The sequence below is a fragment of the Dendronephthya gigantea genome, unplaced genomic scaffold (assembly GCF_004324835.1).
Source record: "Dendronephthya gigantea isolate DGI-Jeju-01 unplaced genomic scaffold, DenGig_1.0 000050F, whole genome shotgun sequence".
In the NCBI taxonomy this organism is placed as follows: Eukaryota; Metazoa; Cnidaria; class Anthozoa; order Malacalcyonacea; family Nephtheidae; genus Dendronephthya; species Dendronephthya gigantea.
This window is the reverse complement of record NW_021163060.1, coordinates 665,424-691,321: the sequence shown is the minus strand read 5'-3', so window position 1 is coordinate 691,321 and position 25,898 is coordinate 665,424. Positions and strand designations below refer to the sequence as shown.

At 37.4% G+C, this 25,898-nt stretch overlaps 4 protein-coding genes across 4 annotated transcripts; 1 reads left to right on the top strand and 3 right to left on the bottom strand.

Annotated features, from left to right (window-relative positions):
* Positions 1 to 5,683: 5,683 nt before the first annotated feature.
* Positions 5,684 to 10,698, bottom strand: LOC114528432. The gene is made up of 6 exons (XM_028550064.1): positions 10,442 to 10,698; positions 9,715 to 10,240; positions 9,406 to 9,503; positions 7,690 to 7,859; positions 7,179 to 7,258; positions 5,684 to 6,912 (listed from the first exon to the last, which is right to left on the bottom strand). Exons 2-6 carry the CDS (start codon positions 10,188 to 10,190, stop codon positions 6,576 to 6,578), a joined length of 1,161 nt encoding a protein of 386 aa, XP_028405865.1. The 5' UTR covers positions 10,191 to 10,240; positions 10,442 to 10,698; the 3' UTR covers positions 5,684 to 6,575.
* A 300-nt stretch (positions 10,699 to 10,998) lies between these two features.
* LOC114528431 (phosphatidate phosphatase LPIN2-like) lies at positions 10,999 to 19,989 on the bottom strand. The gene is made up of 23 exons (XM_028550063.1): positions 19,463 to 19,989; positions 18,163 to 18,345; positions 17,751 to 17,897; positions 17,585 to 17,659; positions 17,199 to 17,275; positions 16,918 to 17,050; positions 16,200 to 16,239; positions 16,039 to 16,100; positions 15,870 to 15,952; positions 15,326 to 15,729; positions 15,139 to 15,235; positions 14,804 to 14,873; positions 14,409 to 14,507; positions 14,022 to 14,237; positions 13,825 to 13,887; positions 13,652 to 13,737; positions 13,490 to 13,544; positions 13,331 to 13,402; positions 13,112 to 13,218; positions 12,670 to 12,784; positions 12,485 to 12,547; positions 12,346 to 12,386; positions 10,999 to 12,012 (listed from the first exon to the last, which is right to left on the bottom strand). Exons 1-23 carry the CDS (start codon positions 19,640 to 19,642, stop codon positions 11,829 to 11,831), a joined length of 2,652 nt encoding a protein of 883 aa, XP_028405864.1. The 5' UTR covers positions 19,643 to 19,989; the 3' UTR covers positions 10,999 to 11,828.
* A 176-nt stretch (positions 19,990 to 20,165) lies between these two features.
* Positions 20,166 to 23,024, bottom strand: LOC114528403 (origin recognition complex subunit 5-like). Its single transcript, XM_028550021.1, has 5 exons — positions 22,727 to 23,024; positions 21,686 to 22,204; positions 21,227 to 21,410; positions 20,699 to 20,887; positions 20,166 to 20,453 (listed from the first exon to the last, which is right to left on the bottom strand). Exons 1-5 carry the CDS (start codon positions 22,910 to 22,912, stop codon positions 20,197 to 20,199), a joined length of 1,335 nt encoding a protein of 444 aa, XP_028405822.1. The 5' UTR covers positions 22,913 to 23,024; the 3' UTR covers positions 20,166 to 20,196.
* A 159-nt stretch (positions 23,025 to 23,183) lies between these two features.
* On the top strand, positions 23,184 to 25,695 carry LOC114528402 (epoxide hydrolase 1-like). The gene is made up of 5 exons (XM_028550019.1): positions 23,184 to 23,580; positions 23,655 to 24,074; positions 24,571 to 24,749; positions 25,011 to 25,248; positions 25,464 to 25,695. The coding sequence occupies exons 1-5, from the start codon at positions 23,267 to 23,269 to the stop codon at positions 25,678 to 25,680; spliced, it is 1,368 nt and encodes a 455-aa protein (XP_028405820.1). The 5' UTR covers positions 23,184 to 23,266; the 3' UTR covers positions 25,681 to 25,695.
* The last annotated feature ends 203 nt before the right edge of the window (positions 25,696 to 25,898 follow it).

Sequence of the window (25,898 nt, the reverse complement as noted above, 5' to 3'; positions counted from 1 at the left end):
TGATAGTTATTTCTGAGAGGCAAATAAATTTTCCAACATTACAATTGTCAACAGCAGTAAATGTAAATAAGTAGCGTTAATAGCAAAAATATTGTCATTCTTTTCCATGCTTTTTTCCGATTCCTTGGCTTTTTATACACGATTTTATGGAGGCACTAGAAATTTGGAACTAATGGTATGCTTCTTAAAGTTGACAGTGACGATGAATTTAATTTATTTTCGTGCCAAGCTGCCAATTTTTAAGTGGCCTGAACTGCATGAATTTCACCAGATTTTACTCGCTGAAGGCAATTTGGCTACCTCGGCATAACGCGTGCAGAAATCAGTCATTTTTGTTTTTAGAATTTCGCGGTAATTTGCAGTAGGAACGCCAAGCGCAAAACACGCTGTTTTCATTGTTTTTCAAGTTAAATTCCTTGCATAGTCAGCCGGTCACAGGACTCGCTGCGTTTAGCCATGGTCGCAGCACGACACTGGCTTATCGGTGCCATTTTTTTCTTCAATACCGCACGCAACACCTATATTATTTATCCTACATTTATCAAATTTGAATTTCGCGAACGTTTAGAAGCAAATTAAGCGTCAACAACAGCATTCTAACTATAGGATGAATCATTCCGAATGTGTTATAATTGACAATAAACATTCGTTGAATCAATTAGAATACCCTTAAATTTGTTCTAATTAAAACCATTTGCGGTTTAGACACTGATCAGCAACTCACAGACTTACTATTCAATCGGAATAGTTGGGCAATTAAAATGTTACCGAACTTGTTCTTTTCAGAAAGAGGAACACAATATTGGAATGCAGCTAGATTTGCAGTGATTTCTAGAATAGAATTCTACTTCTGTTTTTTTTCCTGCTTTCAATTTTTTGAACAAAGATTGATGCGAGGGACCTCAATTACCAAAGCTCGTTTCCTGTTTGCACAACGATCATAAGGCCGCAAAAATAGCGGCGCGATTTTCCCAGCTGAAACGGGATTATTTTAGGGAGGGAATTCCACAGACGAACCAAAAGGCAGAGTCCCCGATGGGGATAATTCAAATTAGCAAGTTTTGATACATGCGCACCCAGCACTCATTTATATATCATCGGATTGCACCCAGGCGACGGAACTTTTCCTTCTAATCTAACATCTCCCGGCCCTGGAGACTTCCTTTTCAATTGAGCAGCTAGAATTTGTCGAATGTTCCATAGACATGCGGTCGGGCAACGTCGGTTTGCGCAGACTTGCAACAAAGCGGCTGGAATGACATGCATGCATGCAGATACCACCCGAGGGAGATCTCGACTAATCTCAAGGAAGAAATGAAGCATCTCGTGCAGTAGTGCAAATAAACACAAAGCATAAATCCTGGCTTATGCTCGGCACATAGCCTTACGAAGATCTTCATACACCCTGTAAACACTCACGGAGCAAGGTTTAAAGACTTCTTGAATTTTATGACGCTTAGAAAGGATAGTCAGGAAGAACTTAGAGCGTCTGAATTATACTTTAAATATATCACCAAACCGAGTAGCTTTGTAGAGAAAGCGACTCCATGCACCAGTGATTCAAGGGTCAATGTGCTTCTCATGAAAGCATGCAGCTCCGTAAGGCTTCTATATGACGTGTAGGAGTGTTATGCCAAACCGCGCTACTTTTTCGCCGTGAAATATTATGGACCAATAGTTGATCGAATGAAAGAACGCACAGTTAAGCTCCGAAAGCCATTAAGGGTGACAGTAAATGGAAACAAACGCAACATGTCCTTCAGCTTCGAGGCAAGTGCTAAGTCGCCACGAAAATATTTCGCGTATTTAAATTGGATTAGGCAGATAATTCGTGGTGAAGAAAAAATCCTGATTGCGTGCCATTCTACAGATGCTTAACTGTTTATCATCCCGTCGTTAGTCGAGGTCAAAGTAAACGTGCTTTGGAACTATTGATTGTGCAAAAACTATTGATTGCATCATCAACTATTGATTGTGTAATCAACCATTGATTCTGTAATCAACTATTGAATGTGTAATGATCATTGGATAAATACGTGCAATGGGTAAAAAGGTTATCATCTCAAATACTACAGCATCGCGCACACGAGTTATTCGAAAAATCCTTTGCCCGGCAAAGCCTTTGGCCATTTAACATGGTGATACTAAAAATATTGGTTTCGGCGGAATTCTATTTCGGTTAATCTAAATTATCTGTCATATTATTGCACCGGCAATTTTTTAAATCAAAAGAACCATATTTTCCCCGAATATTTTTTATCGAATTCACATGTTGAGGGCCCCAAACATTCTAAAACGCTGCTATCATCAACACTTAAAATAAATATGATACTCTTTGGTCGTCTTAAATCAATCTGCAACAACATCTTAACTGCTAACATTGATTAATTGCTTTAAGAAATATTTTGAAATATTTTAAAGAGGTTCTAAACAGCACTAGAGTGAATATGTCGAATATTCTCCCCGAATTACAGTAAAAATTCTTAGAACAATTCGAAGGTAAGTAATAATCTATGACCATTTCGAGAATCTTCGAGCATTTTCATCAAATACACACAACAGTGACTTGAAAAGAGACAATATTTTCAGCAATTCAACGACTTAATTTAGTCATCAGAATTCAGGAATGACGAATCAGCAATGATTAAATATTGAGTTAATCAAAATTCTGTCCTTATTCGGAGATAGTTACCGTTGTTTTGTACAAATAATATGCTATAACTGTGGAGATCTGCTTTCTAGAAGTTTTTTGCCTTTAGCCATTATTAATTCCCTTTTATCAATCATGGTACGCCTACTTTGAACAGTACTTAACGCACCTAACATTGTTATACTGTTAGTCTTCATAATAGCCGTAAAACAAAAAAGTCTTATACGACTTCGCCTACATATGGATCAATGGATCATAGTAGCTTTTAAAATGCTCGAACTATCTGCACAGAACCTTCCGCCGGTTAAAAAAAATTCATTGATCGCCTTAAAGATGATTACAATGATCTCATTTTGGTGGATAAACTTCATCGTTCCTTTAACCTCAAAACAATATAGCCTGTGCCAAATATATTGTCCATACACACGAGTGCACAACTTTTCCTTAAATGATAAAATGTTTTACATTTCGTTTTTCACTGAAACTCCGAACTGCATTGACAGAAAATTCTCAATGAAAGACGATTAACGGCCAACTCGTAACAGCCTTAACAAAACGTAGCGAACAAAACAATGAAAACAGCGTTTAAAAGATTTTTGTCTTAAGAAAGCATAACTTGCCTTAAAAGTACATCATGCCTTACTCCGTTTGGTGCGCTGACGTCATTTGCAGATGAAAACATGTAATTAGGCCACAAGAATTTAAGTAGAAGTACTTGATAATTTCAAAGTTTTACAAAAACAAAGAGTCAATAAATTACTACAAAAAAAAAATCAAGTTTGTTTTCGATCGCGTTCAAAGGTCATAGAGCTTCAGAGTAACGCAACGTTAACGAACGTTTGAAAAAATACTAAGGTTCAAAGCTTATAGTTCAAAACAAACTGAAGAAATCTTTGACAAGCACCTAGTATGATCTTTAAAATGCCTCTAAGTATTCTCTCTGCTAAATTTGTCCACAATTTTTTTTTCATTGATTGTGGCAAAGATTCGTCTTAATCACTGGAACTCAAAAAACTTTTTGAATACCAAAGATCAGATTATCGTGTCAACTGATGTAATAAAAATCGTGTTATTTACTTTTAATATTGCTGAATATATTGAGGTACGGAAAACCTTGAACATTTAACAGTCAGCCCAACATCAGGAGAGTTTACCACACTTAATCATCGTACAGAGTGCATGAAAGCATATTTTGAGGAAATATGGAGGATTTTAGCTGGCATTTTTCACGCACGATTGGATTTCGCGTAGACGCGGAAGAAACAAGGGCTGGACGATAATAGATCGAATTCCCCGTCAACCGTGCTTTTTTTTAAACTCTCAAATTTCCATGAGCAAACAAGAGCGCTTGCAGGTGAAGTCGTAACGACGCTCAGAAACTTTCTGCTTTCGAAAAAGCAAGCGAAAGTAGTTTCTGAAGAATTGCGTGAGACAGTCGGGAAAAAACCACACCGCACGCGACTAAAAGGTGTGCTAAAAATACCATCTCTCAAAGTGGTAAACACATTTTTGACATAGCAACGGCGCTCATTGACGTCATTGGTCGAGTAATGCACGGCATCTCACGCTGGGCAGTGCAAAAGGGCACGCACTAGGATGTGATTACACTGTCTAAAATAATAAGTTTGTTTCTTAGTTACACAATCCCAAAAGGTTGTTTAGCACGACTTACGGAAAAGACACTTCTCGAAGGCTTGGTTTTTGTTGCAAATGCCCACGAAGAAGAGGAGTATTGTTTTTTTGCGAAAGCAATTTGCAATGCTATTGCAATTCTGTGCCAGTCCTTAAGGACTGCAAGCATTTGTCTATACTTGCAATTGTCTCAAAGGATCTTATCGTTTTGCTCAATTTATACGAAGATCATTAGCGCAGACAGAAGATAGCCTGTTTTCAATTAATCTAACGTACGACAGGTTTTTTTTACAAAACCAAGGAGGTCTAATTGAGCTTCACATAAAAGAAATCCATTGAAGGAATTAGCTAAAGGTGCATTTTTGCGGTCATTTTAAGAAAGCATTTTCGAAGGAGAAATGCTTGAAGACAGATGCTATTAATTCCTGAAAAGGTCATTAAGACTAATTAGACAGGTATCAATCATGTTCAGGATAGATTGGCGCTGGTAGCTAAATCACTGGTCAGCAATAAATCAAGACAGTTTTTTTGCATTTCTCCCCTAAAGCAATCCTCAGAGCAAATGATATAGAATTACAGGGCAATGGGAATAAAAAAAATTCAACAATTCACACATAGTAGTAAATAGATTAAAATAAGTAAATAAATTACACGTCTATGCGCGATGCAAGTGGAAATTGTGGTATTTCAAAGTTTAAGCTCATTGTGCATATGGGAAATTGCCAACGGAAACTAGAAAAAATCATCCGAAACCTCTCACCGAACTCCCCACGAAGTGTTTTTATCAAAAAGCGCAAAAAGTTCCTTTGGTTTCTCCTCCAACTTCCTATCAAACAAACAACTGTGCAAGATATTTTCAAGGCACCTTATTTACTAGTCTCACTAGTGTATCTTCGCACGAATATTTACTAGGATTATGTAAATCATTTGGTGAAATTTTTAGTTCCAAATCTTGAAATTTGCACTGAAGAATTTCACTGAAGACAGGAGTCGTATAGATCTCATTATAAGAATTAATGGAGGCAATGAAAAGTGCACTGAAAGAATGATCGCCAAAACAGAATGAAAATTCAAAAAGGTCTTTATCTGGTGTTTTGATTCCCATGTTCAAGACATCATAACAGGAAGAAGATAATATGAAATATCAAGAAGTAGGCTAATGATAAATTAAGAATTTAAGATCAGCATAATTAAAAAGAATTCAAGAAATAAACAACAGCCAAGTTGAGAAAATCAATCACTGATTGTTGAAGTCAAATTGAAATTTCTTAACGTCTTAACAAGTGCAGAACGATTTCCGAGCCTCATTCGTGGATTAAAAGAAGTTATTTTACTCCTAGTGATAATCAGGAAAGCTTAATACTTCAAAAAGTAAAAACCAATGCTGTTTTTCATTTATTTATTTTTTAATACTATAGTATACAATATATTCTCTAAATTGTCATTTTATACATTCAAATGTTTCACATCTACGACGTAAATTGTTATCACAAAGCTCAATTACACATACACTGGCCGCCATATTGGAAATTTGTGAAAAATTATGTGAAATGTGTTATATATAAATAAAAGTATCCCAAAAGTGGGATTTAATTGTGTGTTTGATGGAAGTTTGCCTCATATTTTATTTACCTGTATCTTTTAGGTACATTTGCTATTCGGTAAACCCCAAACGTTGACTGCAAAGAGCATTTTTTTTCATTTTTTACTTCTTCAAGTGAATAATTAATGTTTAACCTGAGGGCAATGTTAACTTTTATTGGCCGACAGCGAACACTTAAAATTTCGATCATCAGGATTTTGCCGCTATCATCAGGTTTCCTGAAAACCGCCAGTTAACGGTCTCTACAGGGCTAGTCAGGAAAGCTGATGTACATCTCATATACGAATATGCCGCCGACTGACATAATTAACAATTCCCTAGTGCCAATCAGCACAATCAGGACGTAGTTAATTTCACCTCACACATTGTAGAAACAGTAAACAATTTAAAATTGGTTACCTCAGTCTCATTAAAGATTTATCTTTTAAACTTAATTGATGATTCACTTTCAACTTCTGCGAAATTACTGCAGCTATGTGCATGGGATAGGCATATGAATAAGCATCAGGTTTCTTACTTACCCTGGGGCCCGTTGTACGGAAATCGGATATAGCGCTGGATTGTGGATTTGGGGGAACTTGACATGCATGAAAAGCAATTAAGTTACATATTTGGGCAAACAGTTATTAAAAAGAACTTTTTTGGCAGCAACACGGCGGGGATAGCTGTGCATGACCTTTGAAAAACAATTTAACTTGTGAATCTTGTGCACGCTTTCTTCCAACGGCATTGCGTGCACCAGCTCTTTTTGTTATCGATGCCGTAAACCTTTCGACATTTTCTCGGCTGTTCCCGTTTCGCGCGCTTTCCCGCCACGATTTCTTCGAACAACTGCGTGTTTTCAATGGGGTACGTGGATTCGCTCGGCAGAGAATCAAAAAGCCTTTCAAATGGTGGCATGTCCAGTTGTAATGTAGCGTCCAGAGGTTGCGGGGTCACCGGCGGCGATAGATTCGAGAGATCAGTATTCAAAGAGTTACTCAATTGATTCCAGTCCCCTGGTTGCCGAGCGGACAATAGATCAGGACTATGGAAAATAAAAAATTCATCAAGTTTTAGAAGATGAGATTAGATAGAGCCTAGTCAATAGTTCCCACACCTGGCACCTTCCCCCCCCCCGTGCAAGGAAACTATGGTTTTTCAAATAAAACATTGAATGTCTTCGTATTTATTTAACGAGATGCAATCGTGAATGTTTTGAAGTGTATGAATGAACGAATTACAATAGATATATGTTCCACAATCGTCATTTTACAGTTGTTTTAGATCAAAATATTTCTGCACAGTACGTACCTTGTCAGGTCCGTTAAATCATAAAATGTTTCGCTTGTTAAGTCTGTTGAATCAAATAACTTTGAAGCTTCTTTATCCAACTAAAATAGCGTTGTATATTATGTTATTACAACTTTGGGATGGTCGGCGCGCGCATTGATGCATAGGAAAATCAAGGTTTCACGGAAACGTGTAGTGAAAAAGATTTCTACCGAGACAAGCCACCTTAAGTTGGTACCAGTCTACCAACAGTTCAGCTACTTCACTTGAAATTATTTACATCTTTGAATGTTTACAATTGAGGTGAGAAAAAATTACTTCTGTCTATCACCCCTTTCTTGTTTTCGTTTCCAAGCCCGTTTAGCAAAAGAATGCCAAAAAATACTAGAATTATGCTCACATATTTTGCTGTGAGCGAAGTATAGCTATTAAACTTCGTTTTCCCAGTCGGAAAGCTACATTGCAAAACACAACAAACTCCCAGAAGAAAAAAACTATCATCAATCGCAAGAGAACGCCATTATTTACATACCAGCGGAGTTATGTGCAGTTCTGATGACGTAAGATCAGCATTGTTTATTTGCCGTTTTCTGCTGCCATTTTGATCGTTAGTGTCACTGACGTCACCGTTCTCGTACGCCTGCGAACGGGTTTTCATTTTTACTTGTGACTTAAACACACACCGATAACAGGAACCATCGCCTGGAATTTGAGGGTAAATATAAGACCGTGACTTGTTCACGCCCCATTTAAACTCCCCCAAACAACTCCGAAAAAAACATGCGGTTGAACTCCAAATTTAGAATACGCGTTAAATATTGAGACCTTCCTTTTCGCTTCGATATATGTCTATGACTGAAGTTATGTATTACAAAGACTCAGTGGTTTTTCTGTTAAAGGATATTCATTTACCCAATCAAGAATTGAAGCCCAAAAATACTCAGATTTATTTCGATGTAAAAACTTTCGAACCATGCACCTCACAGAAAGACTTCTTCTCTAGTTACAAAATAACAAAAATAATTTTGATAAGAACTCTAATTTTTTTTACACGCCAAATATTTAAAAAACTTGTACTGATTGACGGTGTTCTACATCCTGATTAAATATTTTTTTAAATCATCAAATAATTCTGTTCGCTAAATTCAATCGGACAATGGACTGAGATACTAGTTTTTAAGCTAGAGTTTAGAGACCAGTGCCCAGCGCCTCGAGAGAAGGTATAATTTGTTTCTTACAACTCTTTTTATAGAACAATCCTATGCATCATCATCATTGCTCGAATATATTATCGTGAAGAAATGAGATGGCGACAGATTTTCGACTTTGCCGGAATCTAACCGATTTAAAAAGCGTCTTAATTTCACGGGCTTAACTGTACATCTGACCATATAAGTAAGGCATAAGTTGCATAACAAGGCAACGTTTATAACTACGTGACTCGGTGAAAAAATATTATCCTAGTTCCAGCCCACTTAACGCGACACGTTATCCTTGACCTTTGAAAGATTAATTAGCAACACATAATAGGCGAATATCGTTATTACATACAATAAGATTTTAAAATTTAGATAAAAAAGTAATATAGTAATTGCAACATTTTGCGAACTGATATTTTCCGAAGAAATTCACGAGTATAAGGGCCTTATTTGCACGAGTAAAGATCGATGAGCAATGTAATATGCGAATGGAACTCTCTAGATTCGTCTGCTGTGGTGTGTTTAACAAAGCTATAGATTTTCAAAACATTGCGAAATAGATAGAAATTATGGCGCATAAACGAATCGTTTGTGAACACGTACCTTTGGCACATACTCAACGACACATTGTCTGAAAAATCTACCAGAATACTCCTTCTTTCATCGACGATTTCACGGGTTTTTAATAAACACGAAGTAGCATGTGCATTTCGAAATGTTTCGACATGTGCATAAATGGTGTTATAATGAGAATTAATTCCAACGTATGCATACTTTATGTTGCGTAATACTAAACAGGCTGCCGCAAACGGCGAAGAGCGGATTATACGAATCCCCGCTTCGAACCTCAAGCTTGGTTTAAACAACCAACGACCTGTAAATCTCGTTGGCATTTCCAAACGCTTCCGACGGAGAAGTGCGACTTCTCGTGATTTATCGAAGCAAAATAGTTGACAGGCTTGCACGCGACTTCGATCGTGTTACGTCATGTAATTGGATTAAGCGAGTACAATATGGCAATATTCCATGTTTTGTGGGGAATATCTTACCTGAATTATTACAAGGTGATCTACGGATGTTTGTCGCTTCGCGTTGTGCTGTCGCTTCGGTTTCCAGCGAGTCGAGATGAAGCCTCAGGACGCTGGTTCTAATCAAGTGGAAGAAAACACATCGGTCACAAAACGTGGAGGGTAAACGCGAAATCTTTGCGATTCCTAACGAAGTTTACAATCAATCAAAATAACAACTCGACGTGAAAGCACAACAAGGTTGTCGAAACAACATTTGCCAAACGTCTGTTGGCAATGTAAAGATGTGAATGCAAGTTAAAATATCTCTTATCATTACCACAGACAGACCTTGGTTTTACTCCGGATGATGCTGAAAAGGGTCCCACACTACATTGTTCACCGGAATACTCTTTAATGCGACCTCGATTTTCACACTGAGCATTTCCTAGTTTTCTCAATCGCATCAAATCTTCCCCACTTCGTATGGCTTTCAACATTCTTGGTAGTGCTAAGACATCTTTCCTTCCTTTTCCGACAAGTGACTCGATTTGATCAAGAACTTTCACTGATGGTTTAGTACCAGAAACTAATCCGTTAGGCCAATATGTTCTTGGCAACTTTTGAAAACCTAACCAAATGAAGTCGTTTGCTAATATCCGCCTCGTATTTCCATCGGGAAACAGGACTGTACATTTCTCCTCCTGTTCGTTTTTGGTGACGCATGCGTGGTTGGGTCCGTTCGTACCTTTAAAAAACACGTTGTTGTTGAACAACAGCGAATAATGTTCTTCGTTGTTTTTTACTATCCCATGCTGGTTTGACATCCGTGGATACTCTTTCAGAGTTCTTTTGCTTGTACGAACAATCGATAGATCTAAACACAACAATACGAGTTGGCGTTATATAAAACACACTTTGCAGCGTTTTGATCGAGGCATCACCCCCCCCCCCCTTGAATAAGAGAACAAAACATTGGTGCGTCACGGGTAACATGCACACACACCAAGAAAAGACGCAGCGACACGAAAAAACGGCAGCCCCGTTCCGGAAAATACAAAATATCGATTACATTTACCTGCCCCAGGATGATTTTCTTTCGTTTTCACGGCGGCAAATATCAAACCAGAACTCCTGTAGATTTCTTCAACGCAAACTATTTGTGTTTCAAAGAAATCTCCACGACCCTCTCCAGATTCAACGCGTCCACGATAAAAGTGCTTTGAATTCGTACCCGCACCAATTCGGCTGGTCGAAAATTCAAGTTCCCGAATCGTCGGAGAGCCCGTCCTTCTCCCGCCCGTCCCGAACTTCAGACGGTATATTGCCAACCTTTTCGATGCTGTAATTTGCGTTCAAATTATCTTTGATAGCAAACTACAGCAAAATATCTCTGATATATGGCATTCGACCTTCAAATTCAAGTTGTGATACAGAAAAACACACACGCGCGCGCGCGTTATGGATATTACCGAACGCGTTAACAACAGCAAAACATTTGCATTACATGCGCGTCTCGATGTTTGCGAAACGTGATGTTCTTATTTTCGCAATTTCGACTACCTTCTACGCCGTTCACTGGTGACGATGCATTTTCGTTTTCGGTCTTAAAGTACGTTACGTAAGACTAGAAAATTCATCAAGTTCATAGCTGGGTATTTCCGCAAGGTCAATCTGGACCAATCGATCTGCGCTTATCGAAGCGGCGAGACGCGCACGTTAGGGTGTTGATTGCGCTGTTGTGGTTAGTGGTTTAACCGATTTCCTCCGGCAAAATGCGCTGTCAGGATAAGTTGGCAAAAACCAGCCACGTTCCGACTATTTGCCATTGTTTTGTTATTTACATGATTTAAATAAACCAGCAATTTGTTTGTTCATTTCCTAGCCTTAATTTGTTTACCTTACCATTGTTTTAAAAGCGCTTGGCAAAATCAATTGCTCTTCCGTGTCTGTTTATTTGTTTATCTGACTATTGTCTTTGTCATGCTGGGGAAATTCGCGTTTCCGTTTTTCGTTTGTATTTATTTATTTCAAATTCACCCAAATTTTCTCATCTCAGTTCTTTAAATATGCACTATTTTTAATAACCATAAAAATTTATCCGTTATAATAAGCTCTATATAAATTAATTCTTTCCTCGAAAGTTCGGAATAAGCAAAACTTATTTTCCCGTCGAAATTTAAAAATATTATGATACAAATTAAGGTCCACCCAAGTCCACCGCCCTCAATCATTCTAGCAACTATGTCATCGATGTAAATTTCAAAAATATCCGAGCAAATCTCTGTGTAATATTCTATAAGTACGTACGGTTAGCCTCGGAACAGGTGTTTGACCGAATCCCTTCCCCACAACTGGACTATCATCCATCGCAATATGCAGCGCTCTCCAGTGTACGTTTTGGATCAGTGGGGTGACCCACGCACACCTGATCCGAGGTGAATGTATGGGTGTCTCAAACCTTGTTATGTCGAAGCCTTGGCTACCAGCGCCGAATCCGTTCGCTCCAAAGCTTTGTCTTCATTCACTATGGTCAGCGGTGTCCGCCAGAAAGTAAACGCGCTAAACTCGTCTGAGGCGACCAGACTCGTTGTTTCCTCGAGATATGGCGGGAACATTTGGTCGACTAAATCTTGCATCTCAGTGTAACTAAATTTTGAAAGCGGCCGATAAATGACTTAATGCTTCACAAAGGGGCTAAAAAAACTCTTTCTCATTAACTCACAATTAACTGTAGTTAGTGACAGGAATTGGCCAATCAAAGTTGTGTATTTCTGAGTTAGGATTTAACTATGCAAACTGTAGTTTAGGGTTTTATACAACCGGCCACTGGCTTGGAAATATTATGATTTAGTGCCCCAAATTTTCATGTTTGCTAATATTCATTTCTATTATTGATTCGGGCCCGATTTCGCGGTTTATTTCAACATAAAACCTCATTGAGTGAGCCATGCAAATACAGATTCTGTAAAACACACTTACGAAGACTGGAATGCATTTGTGAATTCATTCTTTACTTCGCCCTGTAGTAGAAGATTCAAAGAAATTTAGAAAACAAAAAAATACATGCGTTGTTCAAACGTCAAACCACGGACACAAGAATCAATGCACACAATCTTACTTTATGATTTATCGTAAAAACTCTTTGAACAGGAATACCGACAGCACGGTACGACAAAACGTCCTAAAAATAAAGAAACCAAATTTTTTACCAAAGTAACTTAGCCTCGTACCCAGGCGCTTTAATAGTAAAATATATAACGTTGCATTAAGTTTATTGTATAGTGGTTAGCTGAAAAAACTCACGTTTGTTCTATTTCCAAATCCAGCGAAAAATGGTTCGTTTTTCTCTGGGAACAATTTCCGAATGTTTCTTAAACATGGTATTTTGAAATCTTCAGGCTTCTTCTCGATCACCTCTCTAGAAAAAAGCGGAGGAGTTTCACCATTAATTGGCCTGATTGCATGCCATGCCCGGATTTTGAGAGAAATTCTTTCCTTGAAATTCTGCCTACAGACATTTACACCTCTCCTTTTCCCAAGAGCCATGCCCTAGTAAAATGTTAAATTTATGGCCGACAAAATACACGGGTTACCAACTTTTTGAAACCAACTTCTCTATATTGACCGAACATCGCTAAGCTGTCTTCTCAAAGCACCACGGGAAGTTCAGCCCTCCTAATTACTTTTCCAGCCTTATTTCAGTTATTTGTATCACGTCAAACATTAAATTATACGTCAAATAAACCTGTGAAAAGCCTTTATAAGCGAGCTGGGTGATAGGAACAATGGACCATTAGGTAATCCAAGATTTTCCTGAACAACACTTCTTAAATGTTGTCTCGTCAACTCAGCCTATTTAGAGATAAAAAAATGGCATTGAAAATGAAACAAAAACTAGCAATAAAACTCTCTGTGTTTAGAAATACAAGGTAAAAAAATTCAGCAAAGTTTTATAGATACCAACCTGGCCAATAGGCCGTGCAGATAAATACATAAACTTATAACTATTTTTTTGTATTGAGCTAAATAATTTCGCCTGAAAGATAAAGAGGGTGGAAGTCAAACAATGTTAGAACAACTGGCTTGGAAAACATTATTATAAGGTGATAAATATGGAACTCACCACTCCGGACTGAGCCCAGAAACTAGCAGGTAAAATTTGTCCTAAAACATCAGACCTGCAAAAAAGCAACGTGTAGAATTTGCACAAAGTATCAGACAGTTGCATGAGAGAATTATATACATTGAATCATCCATCGAACGTTTTCTGGTAAATCGGACTCACTTTGTAATCGTTCCGTCAATATCAGAAATGATTATTTTGTCGTTATAATTGTACAGAAATATCGAAGCGGAGCAACTTGCTGTTCCCTAAAAGAGAAAATATCACATCGATTACAAAACAAGAACCGTCTGAATAGTGAATATTGAAAGTTTCAAAGGCCACGTTGTTTATACCTGATATTTTGTCGTGACCGAAAATGTTACTTCGTTGGCTCCGTCTTTGAGATTCAGGCTCGCCTGAAGAGAGGAAATACAATTTATACAATGGCAGCAACACTTGAATGTATGATACACAATTTTACAGTTTCAGTGGTAGTGCCCCCCGAGAAATGGGGATAAATCGCACCCTTCTGGAGACGAGTAGAACTTACCAGTTGGTCAGAGGAAAGCTCCAAGACTTTCTTGTAAGTCTCGGTTGTCATGGTATCAGTTGACGACACACTCAATTCCATCTCGGCACCATTCTCCGGGATCTCTTGCAACGGTTCGGGAGTTTCATCTCGTGGCAAACTGTCGGTTTCATCCAAGCTTTCAGTCTGCCATTTGCTGCGATCACCATCTTGGACATCTTCATCCGTGCTCTCGTTCTAACGGAGTTTTTGAGATTTCAAGATGGATTACATCTCACACTGGCTATTTCCAGTGGAGCAGCAATATACTTTAGCAGGAAAAAGGCCGCATTGGTCAATCGGAATCATGCTTTGACTTCAAACGACGTCACAGCACAGACACTTTAGAGGTCTATGGAAAAAACTTACATGTTCTGGAGGAGATCTCCAGGAAGAAAACCATGACGCATATCCACGTCGCTTTGACTTCTTCGGCATATGTTCTTTGACCAAGGCATCCACAGTAATCTGGTTGAGATACAGGAAATACATGGATTAACTATTGTTATATAGGTGCTGTGTATTTTAAATGTAACTGGTTCATTCGTAGTCACATGACTTTAAATAAATGCAATGTTTCCCGCCAGGGAAACAAGTGAAAAATTGTTGCCCGCATATTGTCATAAAGTGTTTTTATTGAAATGAAGAGTTTCGAAAAAGACAAATAATTTATAATTTGAAAAGTAGAAAAACGATGGAGCAAGTTTAGAAACATAAATTTCAAGCAGGTACTCCATCATTTCTAAAAAGATTTAGGAGCCCACCTTAGGCAGAGGTCTTTGATACACCATGAAAGATATAAGCATTGGAACAGCCACGCTGGAGTTGTAATATCTACAGAAGACAATGAAATTTGACATTTTGTGATGATCAACTTTGTTATCAACTTGTGACTCCGCACTCCCACCAGTGACTCATAGAATCATCCTCAAACTTCAACTTAGATAAGTCTCCTTTAACCAAAATTATAATTGAAATACTTAGCTAAGACCTATACGCAAAGAGCATGGTTATGATTTATTCAAAAAGTGCACTTGTTAATACGCGATTCTCTTTCATTATGAAACATCATATAAATTAAATAAAACGAAACGCCCACCTATCGTCGATGCGAACGACCAGCTTAGGATTTGATAAAATTTGAGTAGGCTCTTTTGCAAAATCTTCAAAACTCACAGACGATTCCATGAAACGTTCTATAACGAAAAAGTGCAATTTTTATACCCTTCTGTGGGCACCATTAGACACCATCACAAAACCCACGACTATGACAACAAATATCTTACCCAAAGAAACTTTTCCACGTCTAATATCGCCACACAATGATAACGAAATGTCAGAATATTGATCATGCTGCTCATCAAGCTTCGATTCATCGGGCGAGACGGATACTGATGATCCCAGTCCCGATTCCGCGTCGCTTCTGCTCACCTCCGAGTCGCTTTTTATTCCGTCTATGACGTCATTTTTAACACCGTTTTTTCCACATTCAAATTCTGAGCTTCTTTCGTAGCTATTGCTAAGTTCCGAGTCACTTTTGATACACTCAACCGTTGTTTTAGCATTCTCGTCTTTTCTCTTGGAATTCGACTTGTCAATTTTATGTATTTGGGATTCACTTTTCGATGTTTGCATCGTGTTTCTGTGGTTTGTCGCCTGCTTGTTTGCTGTCGACGTTTCTTTGTCAGATCTTTGGAAAACATGAAAAATTCTTATCGATAGAGTTCCAGTAAGGATCATCTCTTATTGATCCAGTGTTACTACAGAAGGAAACCTAAACTAAACTAACTTTATTTATACTGGATAGCTCTATCAGTTAGAGTTACAAACCTTGCCGTCTGTTGAAGGTAAAGATTAGCAACTTCCTCATCAAGAGAAAGCAACTCGTCCAAGTACATTCCTTCACCAATATCCTTTAAAAATAACATTCATTCAGCAAAAATACCCAAACTTGAATGGCAGAAAATCTTGCATACAAATGAATAAATAATTTTTGTACCTTGGTAGTTTTCGTTTTCACGAAGGATTTTGTCTTGGATTTCTTCGTCTCCTTCTTCAATTCTAGGAATGGATGGACATACAACATTGATAAAACAATCATCATTCTTTAGTAAACCCCAACGCGACGTGTATAGTTGAAATACTGATAACAACAAATACCTGATATTGGTTTTCTTTCGGTAGTGCTGCTCTCCAATCCCTAGAAATATCAAAGTTACCTGTTGGTACCTTGGTATTTCACTCGGTCTAATGCCTCAAGAATCCTACTCTTCAGCGAGAGAGTAGTGCCAGTTATTATAAAAGAAAACCCAGGCAGAAAATGCGGTTAAAACATTGTTTCCAAAGGTATACAACAGTCTGAGCACTTCTGTATTGAACACCCCCCTTGCCCCCATCTGGAGAAAAAGGGCAGGTGTCTCCACCCCCCTCCACTCCCCCCCTGGCAAATTATGAAGATGACGAGCAAGCGGCGTACTTCTATTTAATTATTCTGGTGCGAGAATTGCCGGGAAATGCACATTTTCGACAGTGCAAAGTCTTTGCTGCATGGCTTTCAAACTCAATCCTTTAATATTGAAAATCACTATTATTCCATAAAAAAACTTGAAAAAGGGAAATTTTAACACTTTACATATAAATACTGTTTACAGACATCGATTCGTTGAAATGGAATGAAATTAGTTTTCAAATGACGACAGCAGCGCATTTCGGCGGGAGCGTGATAGAACGGCGCTTTTCATTGGTCGGTTTTAGCGAGGAAGCGCGCGAAATGAAGATCGAGCTTAGTTGGAAATTTGCAAATTGAAAATACTGCAGTGAATTGACCATTTTTAACGGCCGAAAAAGCAGAATTTGGCTTTATTTAGGGAAGTCTAACCTGTGGTAATCTTCCCCAGTTCCAAGTAGCTTGTTCTGTGGCCGTATTTTTCATATTTTCCTTTCCGCTTTGATAATTTACTTCGGTATCACTCGAGTATCGTTGTGGACTCGGCGGTTGGGTGTTTATCGGGCTAAATATGCAATGAATGCACAGTTTTTTCAAGTGAAATCAACTTGGAACAGGTGATAATATGTTTTTTTAATACATATACAACTTGTACAGCTTTGAATGTGATTTATAAACGATTTGTGTACGTATTTTGTTTTCATTTTATTCACCTTTGTTGTTCTGGCGTGTTTAGAGGACTGTCGAGGTCTGAGAAGGGATAAAATTCGTTCAAAACTTGGTGAGTTTTCTAAAAAACAATTCATTGATAGAATAAGCTTTTAAAAAACGAATTATTTTGATCGATTGATCGGAATTGTTCACGCAATATCTTTGGCGCAATTGAATACATTTCATACATGTGTTCATTGTTCAAACAGTTTTTAACTGAGTTTTTTTGAGGATTTTTTATATCTTTTCTTTTCGATAATAATATATAGTATACTCTTTTGAATAAATATTAGTTTTACTAAAGAAATTTAGTCTAAAGATATTGTGAAAAACATAATTAAGCCTGGATAGACTGGATAGTATGTATCAATTAGATCAATTTCCATACATAGTTACTTCTCTTTCCAGGAACAGAAATATTTGCAGATCTTTTTACAATTAAACTCCCTTGTTCTTCGCTTTCCTAGAAATAGTATTTAATACCATATCAGTTGTCTATGCTAAATATATAGTTTTGCCCCGCAATTTAATTTGGGTATAAAAAAAGGATATACCAAGGTAGCGTCATTCTGCTTTGCATCAGATTCACAAAAGCTTTCGTTGTCATTATCGCTGTCTAACTTTAGGCTTTTTGAACTGTCAATCTTGTTCGGAAAACTGTTATCTTGATTGTCACTGTCGAATGACTGCTGTTCTGTTTCCTAAGATAAGATTTAATCAGTCAGCTTTGATGATGTAACAACAGCACAAATTATTGTACTAAATGTATCTCCTGAACAGAAGCATTCGGAGCATAGATTAGAAGTGCTTCACACTCATCAAATGTTTTAGGAACATAGCAGCATTTATTGGCTACTTTGACCATCCAGTTAGTAGTCATTTATTCATTCATGTTAAAGTGCTATTCTCAAAATATTAATTTCTAATCCAATATTCTGTTCGGTTTCTATCATCTTTTGCACCAACCTTTATCTGTCTCTTGAGCTTCGCAATGCCTTTGCTCATCAAGCTCTCAACGTCAGGTATCGGAGATGTACAAAGATGAAGCGGGACATCTTCCGAAGCACAAGGCTCAACAAAAAATGCCTCGCCACCTTCTCCTAGCTTCATGTGGAGATCGACTGGTTCATCATTGATGCTAATATCAACCTTGAGAAATTAAATTTAGGCATAAGGTCGAATGCATTGAACCTTATTTCAGCGAGACTTTGTATTTCTGATCTCAATCAGGTTATCAAGGGTTGTTTAAGCCTAAGCAGTCTCGAAATGTCAAGGATATGTTGATTACCTAATTGCTAAGAAGGTTTTAAGAAATCTTGTAGCTATGGTCTTTCCACTACAGCTAATTAATGTGGTGTTAATGGAAGTAAGATTAAGATACATATATTTTACTAATTTCCAATGCTTTTACCCACTGACAGAAGTTAAATTGCTCCTATGGAGCGAGGTTAAGTTTGCATATTCATTAGTAAAGGTTAATTTCAACCCTAACGATGAAAATAACCATTAGCACTTCTTTAGCCATTACTCATCAATAACCTGCATTGCTTTCAATTAAAAATATAGGAAACATTTAGGAATATATTTGAGAGAAAAAGAATTGTAAGGATATATTTAAGAGAAAAAGAATTCTAAGAATATATTTGATAGAAAAAGAATTGTAAGAATATATTTGAAAGAAAATGAATTGTAAGAAAAAATTTCAGAGAAAAAGAATTCTAAGAAAATACTTGAGAGAAAAAGAATGGGTAATGAGGGTCTGCCCATCTCAATTACTCATTCAGATTTATTGATCTAATAACTCTACCATTTACAACAACACACACACCTACATAAACCATTGTGATTCGATCACAGTGATTTACTGACAATTTTTCACCTTGCCAAACCAAATCTAAAGTTATCATTTCCTGGTGTCTCAACAGGCAAGCTGATATCAACAAAGCAGTTTCGGAAACGCTGCTGAGAAAATTGCTATAGTAACAATAATATAACCAGCAAGATATTTCCAGTTGATTATAACGATTTAATAATTAGCGCGTGATAATTTCTGCTGAGACAGCTTGAAATAATAAGCATTTCAAGGAAATTATTTGCACTTTTAACAAGTTAAAACGTCCTAAAAACGTTAATAATGAAAGGGAAAATAAATGCCATTTAAACCAGCTATAATATTGTGTAAATATTACTACATTAGACGTATAAATATATACATAAGAACATAACAACTTCTAAAGAAATACATGAAGGAAAGTGGTTTACTTACGACTTTTTCTCTACTTCGAAGAACACCGATTTTACCAAAACGTACATGAAACGGCGATCCGACAAACGAGCCATCTGCTTGCCGAACAACAATAATATCGATAGCACCCGTAAGAGTTGCCGAATTAATTTCGCTGTAGTAGCCCTTTATTCCATTCACTAAACGCCCAAAATAATTCATATTTTTTTACAAGATTTCATTATTTGATTGCCCATATGTCGATTTATCTACACAAAATGTATTACGGAAGTCAGATGGTTATTTTTGATTTAAAGCGAAATTAAACACGAGTGAACTATATTCGTGCGAATGGCTTCTGTCGCCATGTTTGTATATTTAAATACCGGTCAAGGAACATGCGACCGACACGTGACCGGTGGTGTGGGATGGCACCATGGGCGGGGCAAAGTGGGCGGGGCACAGTGGGCGGCGGAACTCACTGAGTCAATCCAGTGATAGAGTACAAGTCAGTGTGATATCGTAGGATTCGATCTAAATGTAGTAAATGATCACACGCTATGACCTAGCCAAGCTAGTACTATTGCAATGACCATGGTAATGGTCAACTGACATTGAAAAACCAGTTGATCATGTCAACTGACATTGAGGAAGGCTAAAGGTGAAACACTGAATAAACATTCCGTCAATTGACCAAAATTGATAGTGAAGTTGAATTAGAAAAAATTTCACACAAACACCCTAATTAACACATACTATAATATAACCTACTTCACCTATTGATTGATAAAATCATACAAATACTGGCCTAAATCAAATTCTAATTGCCTTGCGATTGCTTTGATCAACTCTAAAGACACAAGGCATTTGTATTTTGGAGAATCTAGTTGGTCGTTCGCCGAAACTTGCGACAAAAACCGCAGAGTTACAAGCGACGAGAGCTGGCTCAAAATAACAGCCGATGCGGGAACTTTCTCATCGACAATACTGTAAAATATCGCCATCAATCGATCCAGGACAAACATGTGTGGGCCTAAGATAAAGAAGTTTGGGTTAGCTTTGAAGGTGACCATCAATAAACCACACGAAAAAATCTACAAACTTTTCACTCACAACTCTTATAAAAGATATATTGCAACAAGTAAAAATTGTCATTAATTGGAACAAAACCAATTGCATTATGCACATTTAGGCCGAAAATTGCTACAATTCATTTGCAAAAAGTTCCAATTATAATTGTTGTAATTGAATGAAGTACTATTCTATCTGTAACTTTACCTTTCAACTGGCTGCTGGTTTTCGCGCCAGTTTTCGCGGCAACTTTCGCGCGTTTTGTCATTTTCTTTGCCGTCGTTTTGCAGAAGAACTGTCGGTCGGTTTTGGCAGGATTGTGTGAGGCGAGGTAAGCTGCGATTAACAAGTATTTTGAATAAAATGGAAGTTCCACTGTTGAATAACTTGAGAGACCTAAAACCAAGGTTATAGTTATGAATATTGCGTTTTTTATACTTATTACAACAAGGGGTTAAATATACTAAAGTACAGAGAATAAAACCAAGTCTAAATACTAAATTTATTAAACTTTCCAGTTTGCATTTATAGTTCTATAGCACCACTACTATTTTTATATTGTTTTATATTTCCACCAGTTTGGAACTGTTTGTTACATCCTAGAGTTCAAGTAAGGATCATCTCTTATTGATAAAGGAGGAAGCCTATGTTAAACTAATTTTATTTATACTGGATAGCTCTACCAGTTCTCACAAGACTTTAATTTCCATGAAAAATCATAGTTGCAAAATTCACCTTTTATTCCATGTGTTCCCTCTTGCATTTGTTCCCATTGGCTGCTGGATACTTCATGTAGAAAGACAGTACTCATTGCTTTTTTGAGATATGGCTCAATGTTTCGCCACAGTTTCTTGACATTGGCATAATCTGCTTCTCCAGTAGTAATTGGTTCACAATACTTGGGAAAATTTAGCTGTGCCTGCATGTGAAATTTTAAGCCAAAATGAATTCATATTTACAAGCAAATCTCTGTGACTTCAATTTCCACTAAGAAGTGATGAATAGCATCGACACCAAGCTAAACATGTGTGCCCATTGTCTGCCCAAGTTAGGAGGCATTCCTCAAAATTGTGTTGACAAAGCAATGATGACATGAACAAAAGCAGTTTTGTTAAGAAATAAAACGGGAAAGATGCCTAAAAAATTAGGTATATATCAAAGTAAAATCAAAGTAAAAGTTAAACAAACCCTCACCAAATGTCTCAATTCTCTCAAATCTCGACAGACATTATAAAACACGCTCAGCAACAGCTGACAATAACCATCGTAAAATTCTGCTGGATGTTCTTCTGGAGCATCTAAACACATTATCTCTAACAATTCTTTCCTTGAATAATCTGGAAATGTCACCTGGAATGGCTCTCGAACACCTGTTCCTTGTCTAAACTTTTCAAAAACTATATCACTTATAAATAAAACACAGATATTGCAGCCTGTCAGTTCATTGAGCCTCGAAAATGCTGGCAGAAGATTCAGCTCCATTTCTCTAAGTCGCTCACACTTGTCAATGGTTATGAATAAAGTTTCATCTCCAAAATTCTCAACTGTCAACAGTTTTTTCATAATCTTGATAAAGTCATTCATGTTGTCACATCGTATAAATTCAGCATCTTTCTCGCCATTTTGTTGCAGTTTTAGGACACTGTTTAATATGTCTTCAAACATCAATCTTCCATTAAAACATTCAACACAGTTGACAAAAATATTTGGGAGCTATAAAGAAGGGATTGTTTAACCCAATTGCAGGCAATGCATCAAGATTGAGTTTTACAAAAATACCTACTATTTGTTAGAATTTATTGATAAATATACTCAACTTACACTCTCAGATGACTCAAATCTGTGTAACTAGTCAGGAATGTTGGATTTAGGAGTTGTTTTACTTCAAAATGGGTATGTGAACGATAGTAAAGAGTAGATAATGAGATATGGAAAAAATGAAATGAACATTTCGATAAGAAGAAAGCCTTAAGGAAAATACAAGCAAATATCTGTTTTTGTGTGCTAGAGGATTAACTTGGTGATAAGTGATAACTTAAACCCACAGTTAAAAGTAGGTATTTAAGGTTTTATGTCCACATACCCATCATTCTGAAACACATAATTCAAACACTCTTGTAAATGATAAATCTCTCATTCCTCTTGTCTTAGAATTTCAAATTGGGGAGGATATTGAATATCTCGTTTGATCAGTGCTTGAAACAGGCATTATAAAAACCTATATTAAAGCTCTACCTGAAGTTTTTCAAATATAGTTTCCAGAAGATAATTCTTTCCTGTCGCCGTGTGACCATATATAAATATACTCGCACAAGAACAAGCTTTTCTTTTGTTGAATAAATTCAAAAGTGTGGAAACTTGCTTCTCCCGGAACAAAACCTTGTCCAATATTTCATTAAATACCGCATCGGTTACTTCCATGCTGGTATATCTACGTGCAACTTGTAATGCAACTCTACTTTTTAGTGATGTATATTTTAGAAGTACAATTACATTGCAAGTTGAAAGAAAAATTCAAATTCCCCGCACTTAATATTTCTCTAAGTCCTGATTGAAATGAGCAATTCATTTCAGAAATTAACAAGTCCCCCCCCGTCAAGGGTACAAATACATGTAAATCCCCACGTGCCTTCACACTTAAGAGCACTTAACTGGAATCACGCGTATTCCAAGGCACTTCCGGCGGGATTACCTCACATAATGAATGTTGCGATGTTGAATGTTGCATTTTAGAAGACTTTGCCCTTATTCGTTTGTTGAGTTTTAAATGTAACAATGAAAACGTTCGCTGTAATTGTTACAAGTTTTTTGGTTTTGCTACTTGCAATCATCCTCGGATTTCGTGCCCTCAACACATACATAACCCCACCGGTCGCAACCAACCAATGGTGGGGGCCATCGGACGAGGCTCCAGCGACCCCTCCACTCATCGATGATATTCACATCGAGGAATTGCCTGCGATTCAATTTGAAGACGAAAAGTTGGAAGATTTAAAAAAGCGCTTGAGCAATGCAAGGTATTTTCGCGCCTTGGAAAATACAAACTGGTCCTACGGAAGCAATACTCAAGAGTTGAAAGAATTTGTAAGGTAAAGTTGGACTTGCAAGACTTAAGTTGTAATTTAAGATTTCATTTAGTACAGATGTACAATTTTTGTTTTAGATATTGGTTAAATGAATTCAAATGGAGAGAACAAGAAAAGCGTATAAACCAGTTCAAACATTACACAGCCACCATTGATGGCATTGAGATACACTACATTCATGTAAAACCCCAGATGCAAACCCGGAAAGTTATACCAATCATGCTCATTCATGGCTGGCCTGGATCCTTTTACGAGTTTTACAAAGCAATTCCGCTTCTCACAGGAAGGTCCAAGGATGATTTTAGTTTCGAGGTGATATGCCCATCTTTGCCTGGGTATATCTTCTCTGAGGCTCCTCATAAGTCAGGGCTTGGTCCACTACAAATTGCAAACCTGTTTAGAAAGCTCATGGCAAGACTTGGGCATGGCAAGTATTATGTACAAGGAGGGGATTGGGGCTCAGGCATCGCTAGAGCTATGGCATTAATTGACACAAGGTATAAATGCATCAATTGGTGTAAATTCTAGTCAACAAGTTTGAACTACCTTCCACTGATTGACTTCCCTACCTAGGATTCATTGACATCCCACAATTGACCCCCCTACTCATATTTAACGCACTTACCCATAGTTGACCCACCTACCCAGGATTAACTGACATCCCATGATCAACCCACCCATCTATTTATGGTTCATTGACCCACCTACCTATGATTGACCCACCTACCTATGATTGACCCACCTACTCATGACCCAAGCTAGATCATTTGGGCAACATTCAATATGTCATTCATAGTGGGGAAAGGGCAAAGGTGTCTTGTACTAGACATGATCAACTCATTGCTCCCCTTTATTTACACTATCATCACCCAAGTAACATACCATTCCAACAAGAATGGCCTCATTCAATATAATGATATCATATCCATGATCGCCAAACCAACTAGATGGTCAACAACCAACCAAATGTCTCATTGACTTTTTTGTCTTCAGTCACATCAAAGGTATTCATCTGAACATGTTTGTAACTGGACCACCTTACGGACCATTCTCTTTGATCTCTGCTTATTTCTTTCCATCCTGGTCTCTGGGCTCAGAAAAGCATAAAATTATTCCTTTGAAAGATTTCTTTGGCAAACTTCTTTGGGAATCTGGTTATTTTCATGTTCAAGGTAAGAGCTTGGGTGGTCTGGTCCTGGTTGAATAGCAAAAAGATCCATCTTCAACACCCAACAGTATTTTACTTGACTTAGTTTCTTCTATATTTACCTCCAAAAGCATGTGAACAGATATCACCACTGTTTTCACTCCAATTCATCAAACAACAGATGATTTTTCTGCTAGTTGTTGAGATTGCAAATGTTAGTTAAATTGGATAGTTAAATTGGTTGCAAGGGATTACACCTTAATTCAAATGACCTTGAAACTTCCAGCAACAAAACCAGAGAGTGTTGGTGTGGCATTGAATGACTCACCTCTTGGTCTGGCAAATTATATCTTGGAAAAATTCTTCACTTGGTCCGGATGTAAAGGCCATCAAAATTTCTCTTGTTTGGAATCAAAGTTCACAAAGGATGAACTTATTACAAATATCATGCTGTACTGGTTGACAGAGAGTATGCCCTCTGCCATGAGATTGTACAGGGAAAACAAGATTGACCGGTCATTGGCGTAAGTTTCAATCTTGTTTCACTAGATATTTTTCAAAATATGAATGATCATCACTGTCCTTTGAGGAAGAACAGTTCAGTTCAGAAGTGAAGACAGAATATATACAACTCATTGATGTTGAAGAAAGTTTAGTTATCTGTAGTTTTCAGAGAAAGAAAGCTAGAACAATCCTGCCATAATAAACTTACTATGGATTATTATATCTCAACCTATAGATGCCCAATATCGCTTCCAACTGCTATGGCGAATTTTCCACACGAAATTTTTCAGATACCGCAAGCTTGGTTACATGTTGCCTTTCCAAATATCGTTCAATTCACGGAAATGCCGCGAGGAGGGCATTTTGCCGCCTTTCAAGAACCAGAACTTTTCGCCGACGATGTTTGGAAATTCGTACAGAAGGTTGAGAATATCGTGAAGGAAGAACTGTAGCATATCATTGTTTTAAAATATCATTCCTGATTTCCCAAACAATAAAATATACTGCGTTCGTTGACAGTGTTGTAAAATGTCTTCAAATGCTCCAAATTCTTTAAATTGTACATTATATAAACGTCCTTACTCATCTAATTTTGCGTACAAGTAAATTGCAGTATTTTTGAAACTCCTAGGCTGGCCAAAACAGTATTTCACTTTGTGGAATCTATTTT